The 12,475-nt window shown below is 35.7% G+C and overlaps 1 protein-coding gene across 19 annotated transcripts in view; it reads left to right on the top strand.

Annotated features, from left to right (window-relative positions):
* The window catches only part of TASP1 (taspase 1), a 255,250-nt gene that overhangs the window by 18,616 nt on the left and 224,159 nt on the right, over positions 1-12,475 (top strand). For 18 of the 19 annotated variants that reach the window (XR_008915611.1, XR_008915612.1, XM_016427708.2 and 15 more), the window contains exons 3-4: positions 7,070-7,137; positions 8,743-8,811. Coding sequence is in view for 16 of the 19 variants with exons in the window: in XM_016427708.2 (XP_016283194.1) it covers positions 7,070-7,137; positions 8,743-8,811 (137 nt within the window). In the remaining 3 variants the exon portion in view is untranslated. Of the gene's footprint in view, positions 1-5,972; positions 6,595-7,069; positions 7,138-8,742; positions 8,812-12,475 lie in introns of those variants that run through there. The other variant, XM_056813881.1, reaches the window with a different exon arrangement.

Consider the following 12,475-nt stretch of genomic DNA (forward strand, 5'->3'; position numbering starts at 1 on the left):
TTGTATATTGTGATTTGAAAGTTCATTATTGTGTTGACTACTTCTACTTTACTAAATTCATAGTTACATATATGTGATCTTGCAGAAAAGGATAAAAGATATGTCTTTGTTGTCATCTGGCTCTTTTGTTTGATAGCTTATTTTGCCAGTCTTTAGATTGGGTTTGATGGTCTTAAAAATCAAAGATGATGGGGAAGGATGGTTTGGAAGTAGGACTTTTTACTGGTTTTTCAAAGGATCATAAGCTGAGGTAGAAGGGACCTTAGTTTATGTGTTACCTAATCTAGCATGTAGATGTCCATGTATAGGCTAACTTGATGTAAGGAATTTGACAAAAGGTACCTTAGGGAGAAGAGATTTATGTGTGATCACTTCTAGTGCTTTGCTTTGCTTTTTATTTTTTTTATAATTGATATCATATAGTGCTTTGATTTTAGAGTGGTTATATATTTGTTTTTTCAGTGTAAGAGATTTTGGGAATTACCAAGGGACTTCAAGAAGGCTAAATCTTGAGTGAGGCAACAACCTCAATGGATGGCAGTAACGGAGACAAATAAGGCAGAAGTGTGTCATTTGGGTAGATATCTCAGAAAGGTAACCCTCTTTATTTAGTAAGATCTAGACTGTAGGATTAGGGCAGACCTTTTCTTCCCTTGAATCTGTATTTCTTTCCTAACTAGCCAAATCATGGATTAAGGGGTAATGACAACTATTCTATCTGACATTGGATCACAGACATGAAATTACTGATGTCTCAGGGTGTGTACCTAATAATCCCTGATCACAGGAATCAAGGTATTAAAAGCCTAAATGTTGGTACATATGATTAAGTTAGATGATTATTTCTAGTCAGTTATTAATGAAAGGAGATGAATTTTGTTAAGGCACAGTAGACTATGCAGTTTGGACAATTTGTCCCTACATGAAAAGTCAGATGTTTGGGGCAGACTCATCTTTTAATGGGTTAGCTAGGTGGTGTAGTAGATAGATGCCCACTTATCTAGAGGCAGACATCCTGGAGAGTGAAGTCATGTGGTCTTTACTGCTATCAGTAAAACTAGTGGAGACGATGGAATTCTAATTGAGCTGTTGTTTAAAATACTAAAAGATGATGTTCTCAGAGTACTGTGCTTCCTATGCCAGCAAATCTGGAAAATTCAACTGTCAATGAATTGGGAAAGATCCGTTTATGGTCCAATTCTAAAGAAGCTGGCAAACCAAAGAATGTTCAAATTACTAAGCAAATGTACTCATTTCACTTGCTAGCAAAGTTATGCTTAAGATTCTTTAAGCTAGGCTTCAGCAGTAAGTATGTGAACTGTGAATTATCAGAAGTTAAGGCTAGTTTTTTTTTTTCCAGTGGCAGAGGAATTAGAGACCAAATTGCCAAAATTTGCTAGATTATGGGAGAAGCAAGGGAGTTCCAGAATAACATTTACTTCTGCTTCATTGACTACACTAAAGCCTTTGTGTGTATCACAATAAAATGTGGCAAGTCTTCAAAGAGATGAAAGTACCACATTATTTTACTTGTCTCCTGAGGAACTCATTGGCAGGTCAGGAAATAACAGTTAGAACCAAACATTGAATAACTGATTGGTTTACGATAGGAAAAGGAGTATTACAAGGCTGTATTTTGTTGCCTTATTGATTTAACTACTATGTGGAATACATCATGTGAAATGCTAGACTGGATGAATCAAAAGCTGAAATTAAAGTTGCTGGGAGGAATACCAATAGTCTCAAATCTCAGATATGCAGATGATATCCCTCTTGTAGAAAGTGAGAAGAATTAAGGAGCTTTTTTATGAAGATGAATGAGGAAAGTGTGAAGCTGGCTTGGAGCTTAACATAAAAAAAACAAAACAAAAAACCCAAGCTCTTGGCATATTGGCCCCATCATTTCCTGGAAAATAGAGGGAGAAGAAATGGAATCAGAATCAGATTTTATATTCTTGAACTCAAAGATCACTGCAGATGGCTACTGTAACTATGAATTTAAAAGACACTTTCTCCTTGGAGGGAAAGCTATGGCACATTTGGAAAGCATACTAAAAAGTAGAGATAAAAGTCCATATAGTTAAAGCTTTGGCTTTTCCAGTAACAATGTATACCTATGAAAGTTTTACAATTAGGAAATTTGAGCAGGGAAGAATTCACAGTTCTGAGTGTGGTGCTGGAGAAGACTTTTGAGAGTCTCTTGGACAGCAGGGAGATCAAATCAGTCAATATTTAAAGAAATTAATTCAGACTATTTACTGGAACGTCAAATTCTGAAACAGAAGTTTAAATATTTTGACCAAATGATGAGAAGACACGACTCAGTGGAAAAGACCCTAATGTTGGGAAAGATTGATGGCAGAGGATGAGATGAATAGATAGTGTCATGGAAACAATGAACATGAATTTGGACTTTGAGAGATAGTGGAAATGGAAGTCCTCCATGCTATGGTCCATAGGGTCACAAAGAGTTGGACATAATTGAACATAATTTATTGTTAATGAAATGTTATTTTGAGGTATGACTGGCTAGAATATGGTTGGTTTTTCCCTTGTACCTAAGTAGGAAAATGTTCTTAAATGCCCTTTATCAAAGAGAAAATCAAAATAAACTGGTTATAGTTTTTGAGAATTAATTCAGTAACCTCTGGAACAAAGTTTTTATTAAGAAGGGAGAACCTTTTTTAAGTGAATGGTAAATATAGTAAGTTAATTAGTAGCCCACCTTTTTATAAGTACCTCATAGTTTACAAAATGCTATCTTTACAATAACCCTATGACTTCTTATGTAATAGAAATAGAAGTATTCCTCTTTTACTGATTACTGAGGCTCAGCAAAGTTAAATGCTAATTAAAATGTAGAAGTTTAAATGCTTATTAAAAAGTAAACCTATATCAAGTCCAACATTCTTTCTACTATCCAGCATTGCTTTTCTGATAGAAGGAAAAGTTCTTAGCTTCTAAGTTAAGTTGAATTGCTTCTCTGCCTTTGGAGTAGGTGATAAACTTGTGAAGAGGCTTTGAGCTTTCTCAGTACCTGTATTAGTAAACTCTGCTTTCTTTCAGAACCAACTTTAGCAACTACCAAATAATAATCTTGAGTTTGATAGATTAGATTTTATTTCTATGAAATGATAGCTGACATTCATAACACTTTAAAATTTACAAAGTACTGTAATAGTTAAAATTATATTATGAGACTGCTAGTAGCTTTAGTAGTTTTATTACATCAATGTAGTGATAGTAAAGAGAGTACAAAAGAGGTAAAGAGTTGCTTAGCTTAATACCCTCTCTGTTGATTGATGGATTGAAGCTCACCACTGACAGCGATTCCTTCAGGTTCCAAGCTTCAGCCAGAAAAGCACAAGAGCGAGAGCAGTGCCTTGATCTCACCTCATAAGCAATTTCCTTCATCCACTAGCTCTCCCATTGCACATCTCAGGAACCAATCATAGTTCCTTAATTTGCCTGACATCGCCCAGTGGAGGTGTTGCCAGTGGAATCCATTTCTCGTCCCCTTGGTTTCAACTTTCTTTCTCTGGGGGTTTCTCCATACTTGCACATCACAATGTTAAAGGATCTTCAGGTCCCTGGTTGATGATTTCAAACAAAGTGACATATCAGGGAGGGGAATTCCCTTCCCACAGTACTTTACATATGTTATTCCATTTCAGCTTTATGGTAATGCTGTGAGGTAGTGACTACAGGTATTATTTCTTTACAGAGATAAGGAACCTGAGCTGAAAGAGATTAAGAATTATAGCCATAGGTGCATATTAGTCTAAGACAGAATTTGATAATTTTCCCAATTCCAAGCTGTCCCAATTCCCAATTCCCAATCCCAATTCTATTCAGAACACTTGGCCTAATCATTTCCTTTTATAACTTGTCTTTAATCCTGCAGTCCCTTAAGGCTCTCAAATTATATCTCTCTTCTGCTGCCAAATTCTGGAAAATATAATCTATAATCCCTACCTCTACTTTTCCAGAATCCAATCAGTTCTCAACTATAAAATCTGGCTTCTGACTGCCTTTTTACTCTGACTGTTCTTTCAAAGGTTTTCCATGATAAACTCTTAAATGTAAATCTAATACATAGCCTTGCCTCAGTTTTTGTCCAGCTTGGACTTTTTTTGCATTGACACTATTGTTCATCTTCTTTCACATATTTTTCTCTTATTTTGATTCTCATAACACTCCTCTCTATTGGTATGCTTAACTGTCTGATCTTTCTTCCTTAATTTACTTAACTTGTTCATAGTGTTCCACCTGAGTTTTCTGTTTTATTGTTCTTCAAGGTTCTATCTAGGGCACAGGTGCCAAAGATAGCACACATAGCACTCTCTGTGGGCACACAGCCACCCTCCCCTAACCCCCTTTCACCCCAGTGTTCCTTACTAGAAAGGCAGAGGGACTCAGGCGGAGCTGTTCCCCACTTCCCTCTCCACTGTGCCTCCCTACCCCTCTGCCCAGCAACCAGTGGGAGTGCACAGTGGTTAAGGTGGGAGGCTCACAGGTGGCAGAACTGGAGGGGAGAGGAATGCTGAAGCCACTCCACTCCCCCTCTCTACACTTGCTGAGGACATTCCACACATCACTACCCCTCTGCCCAGCAGTCCAGGTAAAGAAGGGGGCAGGGCATGCCCAGCACTTGGTGGGGGAGTGGTACAGCACACAGACTCTGGAGGGAGCAGGTAGGGAAGTTGGTCTCAGGGGTAGAGTGGGAGTTGGGCTGGCACTGGCTTTAAAAGATTCACCATAGGGGCCAGCTGGGTGGCTCAGTGGATTGAGAGCCAGGCCTAGAGATGGGAAGTCCTAGGTTCAAATCTTGCCTCAGACACTTCCCAGCTGTGTGACCCTGGGCAAGTCACTTGACCCCCATTGCCTAGCCCTTACCACTCTTCTGCCTTGGAACCAATGTACAGTATTGACTCCAAGACGGAAGGCAAGGGTTTAAAAAAAAAAAGATTCACCATCATTGACCTAGGGGCTTCTCTTTTTTAAGCCTCTTACTTTGTGCCTTCGAATTGATACTATCACTTCTAAGGCAAAAGATCCATAAGGGCTAGGCAGTTGAGGTTAAGTGACTTGCCCAGGAGGGTCACATAGCTAGAAAGTGTCTGAGGTCAGATTTGAACCCTGGACTTCCTGACTCTAGGCCTGGCTTTCTATTTGCTGAGCCCCTCAGCTCCTCAGAGTCTTCGCTTCTTTTCTTACATTCTTGTCTTTTGATGCAAAGGGTCAGATTATCATGTTTATTCATAAGATTTCCAGATTCATATTTCTAACTGCCATCTTTCTCTTAATCTCTGTTCCTGGATTTTTAATTGTATTTTGATATCCTCACATGATATTTTCCTGGCATCAATCTTAATTTATGCAAATTTGAACTCAACTCTAAACTGACTTTACCCTTTTTAAAAATTATTTTATTTTTATTTTATTTTTTTGAAATCCTTACCTTTCATCTTGGGATCAATACTGTATATTGGTTCCTAGGTAGAAGAGTGGTAAGGGCTAGGCAATGGAGGTTAAGTGACTTGCCCAGGGTCACATAGCTGTGAAGTGTCTGAGGTCAGATTTGAATCCAGGGTATCCTGTCTCTAGGCCTGGTTCTCAATCCATTGAGCTTCCCAGCTGCACCCTGACTTTCCTCTTTCTTATGACACTGCCATACTCCCAGTTCTACATATTCTAAACCTGTGGGTTATCTCAAGACTCTTTCTTCAGCTTTGCCCTTCATATCTCGTCGATTGCTTAATTTTCTTACTGGCTTTATTCTGCCCTTTCCTATGTCTTTTTATCTTTATTCTAGTTAAGTTTTTCTTGTATCTTATGTAAATTACTTTTAGCCCCCTGCCTCTAGACTCTCCTCACTAGACCATCCTTCACAACCTTTCAAAATAATTTTTTAATATAAAAGTTTAACCATTTTAGTCCTATTCAAAAATGTTCATTGCTTTCCTCTTGCAAATAATAAGAAAAAAAATGAAATTCCTTGCTTCTGAAAATATTTCAGCCTTATTTCACATTACTTTCCTTCATAAATATATGTTTAAGCCAAAATGGACTCTTTTCCATTCTTTGGTCTAGTACTATTGTTTTCTGCCCCATGTGTTATTAAACTTATTCTCACTGCCTTGGAATACAATTCCTCTTCAGACCCTTCGTGGCTGAATTTTTTTCTCTGACATCCATTATGCCTTCCTTTATTCTACCTTGTCCTCACCAGGGTGAAAGTGTTCTCTCTTTTCTCAAATTTACTTTGAATATGTTATATTTCTTTATTGTTCGAGTCACACTTTACTTTGTATTTATACTATATATATTGTGTATATATTGTACCTATGTTTCCCTGTGCCTTCTTAGACAGTAAGCTGCTTGAAGCTTAGAACTATATAATTTTCTTAAAAATTCCACTCCCTAGCACTGTACTTTACTCATATTGGGCACTTAATAATGGATATTGATGTGATTTGTTTTGAGGTTGTATCCTGGTATATTGAAAGTACTGGGGAGGCAACTTGGTGGCAGGAAGACTGGATTTGGAGTTAGGTGACTTGGGTTGAGACTCTAGATCTGACATCTAATTATGTGAGTACTTTATTTTTCTGAGCCTAGTTTCTTCATTTATAAAATGAGCATGATACACTTCTTGTTTGTAGGAAAATACTTTGTAAATCTTAGTATAGCTCAGAAGTTGTATCTTTGATTTAATTAACTTAGCAAACACCTAGTAAGGGAAAATTTCCTCCATAAACTTGGCATTTATCTGTAGCTGGCAGGCTTAGAAAGTTGTCTCGGGCCGAGAAGTTGACTTGCCTGGGTTAAGCAGCTGGTATGTCAGAGGTGGGACTTGATTTTAAGTCTTCCTGATTCAAAGGCCAGCTCTATCTACTATGCCATGATTCCTCTTTAGAGAGATATTAATATAAAATTTAAGACATCATTCTTGCTTATTTTTCTGTAATTGTTACTGGAAGGTCCTAGGGAGACAGTTAGTTTTGAAAGGACCATTTATACATTTTGAACTATCCGATAGAATATTGATCAATATTCTCTCCTACAGGTGCAGGTTATCACTCTGAATCCAAAGCTAAAGAATATAAACATGTGTGCAAAAGAGCTTGCCAAAAGGTATGAATAGATTTTCTTAAAGCTTTTCTGTTTTGTATATTGCTAAATTGTTTCCCTTGAAATTAAATTTACTAGGGCCTTATTTATGAAACATTTTGGGTTTCTTCCGTGAAGTTGTTTTGCTCATATTTGTGGGACTTTATTTCAAATCCTAGTTCTTTTACCCCCGGATTAAAGTATGTGTTTTTGGAATTGATTTATTACTTTAGGCTCCCTCTTCACCTCTTGTACATTAGTACACACATATCCTTCTGTAACACTCTGGAAAAACACGAAATTCTATAAAAATGGCAGGGAAAGCAGTTTAAAAGCATTTACTCTATTCCCCTGAAGGATATTACCAAAAAAGAAAATGAAAAGTGGTGCTTATGTTTGTGAAATTATTCTGTATTTTTCCTTCTGTTTCTCATCACTTAGTTTGTGCCATAGCAACCTCATTGTCATTTATGGTTGTTTTAACTGTTCACTCTGCCTCAGTTATAATTTTTCCTTTGGTTTTTTGAAGTTTTACTATTTAAAAAAAATGTATATTGTTGAATGTTTAACATGGGATATTAGATCACATTAGAAGAATTATTGGATTTGTTTTCATTTTGATCTTCACTATACTAATTTTACAAGCATTTTTCCCAATAGTTTTTATGCAAATGATGCTAATTAGACATACTAAATTAAATAAATATTGATTTCTTGGTCTTGTCTCATTTACAGAGACCGACTGTCATTATAGTATATTAAAGACAGATATCTTTTGCTTTGATTGAAATCCAGTTTGTAAATTTTGAATAAGATAATTACAATTGATTTTCTTTTTTTAATAGGGAATATATGAAATGGTAAAGATGAAGGTGGGGAGTTGTAACTTTTTGTAATGCTACTAAAACTATTTTGCTTTTTAACTCATGTCTCAAATTCAAGCATGTATTTATTATCTGAGTCATATTTCACTTTGAGGGAAGTATACTTAAGAAATATATAATAGCTGTAGATTATGTTCGATTTTAGAGAAGTATAGAACTGTAGAATTTTATAGCTGGAGGGGACCTTACAGGATATTCTAATCCAACTCCTTCCAATCCAACAATTGAAAAATTGTTATTGCCCTTGATTAGAGACACATTTGTTATAATTCTTATTTTTATAATATACATTTACATTTTAAAAGTAGCTATATTTCATTAAAATGTTCTTTATTATCTGAAGATATTATTGCAATAAAAAGTTCTGGCAACTTAATTTTCACCTACAAATTTTAGGAATAAAAGGCTTCAGAATTTAAATGGAGCTATTAAGTATGGGACAGGAAAATCACATCATTTTATGATTTCATATTGTTTGAACTTATATTGATTCAACTTCATGTTCAGTATGATATATTGGAAAGTACATTGGCATAGGATTCAAAAGAGTTAGGATTGAATCTTAAACTTCACCTGTCCATGTGACCTTAGTGTTACAGTTTAATCATCTGTAAATGAAGATTAGACTAGATGATTTCTAAGGGCCCATCCAGCTCTTAAATCTACAAATATAAATCCTTAAAAAAATTTATTGATGTCATGAAGTCAGTTTTTTAAATGAAGTTGCTACCTACTTTTTCTGCAGGCTATTGAACAACTACAGGCTGGTGCCCTAGCAACAGATGCAGTGACTGCAGCTCTAGTTGAACTAGAGGTATTTCTTAATTTCTTTAAGATATTTATGTTTTATTAAAAATTTGTTTCAGTACTATATTGCTAAGTGATATATTTATGTTGTTAGTAAATTATTTAAATAGCTTTTGCCATCAATTTCAAAAGTAGATATAATTTTATTTTTATAAAACATGCTAGATAAAATCCTTCATGTTGGCAGATTTGTTTCAGTGACTTTTTTTTTTAATTTTATTTTTTAATTTAATTTAATTTAATTTATTTTTTTTTAAACCCTTACCTTCTGTCTTGAAGCCAATACTGTGTATTGGCTCCAAGGCAGAAGAGTGGTAAGGGCTAGGCAATGAGGATTAAATGACTTGTCCAGGGTCACACAGTTGGGAAATGTCTGAGGTCAGATTTGAACCTAGGACCTCCCATTTCTAGGCCTGGCTTTCAATCCACGGAACCACCCAGCTGCCCCCTTTGTTTTTCTATTTTTAAAAGTTAATTCTTCAAAAAAATAATGATTGCAACAAATATAAAGAATGAAAATCTCAAATAAAACCATAAAATGGTAAAACAAATAAAAACCCTCCACAATTAATAATAGCAAGTTATTTGATCTATATTTCCTCCTTTTTTCTGATTATATGATTTGTACAGTTTTGGTGCCATTTAAAGAAATAAAGTTGGTATCAATGTTTCTGGTTTTTCAATTGAAAATAATACTTTTTTGTTTTATATTGATATGTAAAAAATTATACTAAGGAAAAATTCCAATTTTTTGCTTTTTAGTATTTTAAATATAAATGGTGGTTGTATTTTGTTCAAGGTCCTTCCTATATATATTATAGGATACTTAAATTTTTTATTGTTAATGTGACATCACATTTTATTAATATCAATTGTATTTGCATTCCTGATATATGTCTGACTGTATCTATCTATGTCTTGCTTTGTTATATAGGTTTTAAATTCATTTTCAATACTTCATATATTATATTTTATATGTTTATTATCTAACAAACTAGAACCACGTGACTAATACCTGCTCAAAAAGCCCACTCCACCAAACCTACAACAGGAAGACAAGAGTGTGAAAGATGGAATTCCACAGAATTTATATCTTGTCTATGTCAGCATGTAATGACAAGAAGATAGTGGGGTGCTGGGAATTATATTTTAATTTTTGGGTTACAGATTCTAATTATACAATTTCCTCTGGTATTCTTTGGGAGACTAATCCTCTCAATTGATCATGTAAACATAATATTGCAATAATTTGGTGATAAAAGGAGAAAGAAAGAGAACAAAATCAATGATTGCTAGGCATGTGGACAAAAAGCCAATCGATCCCCTTTGGCATAAAAGTGTTAATTCAAAATAAATGCATTCAACCCCTCACAGTTCAATTTCCCTACATCCCAAAGTTCATTCTGGATCTTTCAGTGCAGTGTGAGATTTCTGTAGGTGTCTCCATGGTGCCTTCTCCAAGCAGTTCATTTCCTGGATTCTGGGACCTAGCAAGTTTCTTATCCTAAAATTACTCTCAAACAAGAAAAACTTTTATTATAATTATGTAATCCCCCTGAGGAGGGTGTTGACAAACACATGGATCAACTTAGAATACATTAACTTTCACTAAGAAAACAGTAGTATAGCAGCTTATTCAAGAAAACTTTTTGGGTCTAAAATGTCACCATGAATCTTAGATCATTCTGATGGAGGAATAGAGTAAGCTGAAGAGTTAAAAATAGAAAAAACTATCCAGAAGCCACTATGTTACTTGGGTATTGCTCCCTTCTCAAGAGCCATCCAGAGGTGCTACACCCCCTATGAAAACCTTCCCACCTCCCAGATGACACTGTAACAGCTGTATATGGCAAGTCTTTATATGTCTCATCCATTACATTTTTATAAGTGTGGAGGTGGGCTTTATAATAGTGCTATAGCACTTCACTTCAGCTACTAAATGGACCCTACCTCTTGTTACAAACAACTCAAAGTTACATTAACAATGGTATTTTCTCCAGTCCTGTCATATAGGGGGTACAGATAAAGACAATGTAACAGTACATATAGCTAATTGTCAAAACACAGTAACTTAAAGTGTTGTAGTGTAAAAGAACAACAAGCAAAATAAAATATTGAAACAAGCAATCAGCAAATGCAATATATGTGACAGGATACAGGCACTGAATTCAAGAGTCCCTTTTTTCTAATTCGAATAAAGAGACTTTCATAAAACAATGAATTCTGAAATGGCTTAAAAATTTCACCTCCAGACTCTTTAAAGTTCCTTCCCCTCCCCAACATCATCATCCATCTAGATTCCTTTTGTCTCACTTCTGGGATCTCCCATAATGAGGGAGAAATCCACACTGTGTGTAAGGAATCCCATATTGGATGTGTTGTAGGGCCTGGGTAGGCCAGAATGGCAAGGGTGTGTAGGGAGATGAATTTCTCCCTGAATTTTAGAATTATTTTAGCTAATCACAAGGACCAGTGAACCCATGAACAGTAGGAAGAAAAGACATCCTAAAAGAGGGAGCCTTTTGAAATAGATAATGTACTGCTCTTTCATGAAGTGGGCCATGCTTGCAGTTCTATTTCCTGTCTATAGTTTAGAAGAGTGACCTTCCTTCCTCTCCTCCCAGGGGTAAGGGGTAAAAAACACCAGGGAGCAGCTTGCTTCCCCTGTCACATGTAAAGATAATTTTAGCACTGTGACTTAAAATCTAAATTAATTTGGTCGCCAGGGAAAATCCCAAATAATAAAATACCCAAGTCAGCTTGAATTATGGTGATTTTAATTAATATAGAGAGAAGGAATTAATGAGAAGAGAGAGGGAGAGGAAAGTTAATTTAAACTGCTATGGCTCAGTCTGAACCAGGCAGGAATTAAAGGCCTTGGCCAAAGTGACCTCCCTGAACTCAAGGGAAAGTAAGTTAGTCTTACCCAAGTCACCAGGAGAGTCTCTCAAGGAAGCTGTCTGAGGGAGCTCCTCCAGGCTGAGTTCCTCACCTGAACTGAACTCAGGCTGCTCATAGACCTTTTCACCCTTGTGATTCCTCTAAATTTTCACATCTACCAATCACAGCAGATACTTTTCTCCAGGACTGCCCATTCTTTTGTTCTCACATTCTTTGTTTAGATTTTTGAGTTACTTAACACTTTTTTGTTCAAAGTTCACCTTTTGTTAGTTACTTGACCTTTTTGTGATTAATTTAACCTTTATAGGTACTTAACATCTTTTTATATTAAGTTCTAAAAATACACTTGGTTTAACATTCTAGCTTCACTATAAGGTGAGAACTAAGTACCTTCATTGTTCAATCAGGAGATTACATCTTTATCTTCCCCTAAAGTACTGTCTAAGTAGAGTGGAGTAATTTTAAAGTTCACCCCCCCCCCCCATGATCATTGTGAGACTAGTCTCCCCATTGATCATTTAACATAATCATCTTGTAGTCCTAAAGCATTTCTAACTACAGATGTATACAATATTCAATTTCTAAGAGGAAATTACAATAGTTAGGGAGGAATAGAAAAGAGAGAAAGCAAAACCAATGTTTTTCTAGACGCATTGACAAAAAGGCCAAATTAGGGGCAATCCCCTTTGTCATAAAAGTGTACATTTACAATACATGTTTAATCAAACTTTAGTTCCATCAACCACATCCAAAGTTCATTCTTGGTCTTC

This window comes from Monodelphis domestica, chromosome 1 (genome assembly GCF_027887165.1).
Source record: "Monodelphis domestica isolate mMonDom1 chromosome 1, mMonDom1.pri, whole genome shotgun sequence".
NCBI classification, from domain to species: Eukaryota; Metazoa; Chordata; class Mammalia; order Didelphimorphia; family Didelphidae; genus Monodelphis; species Monodelphis domestica.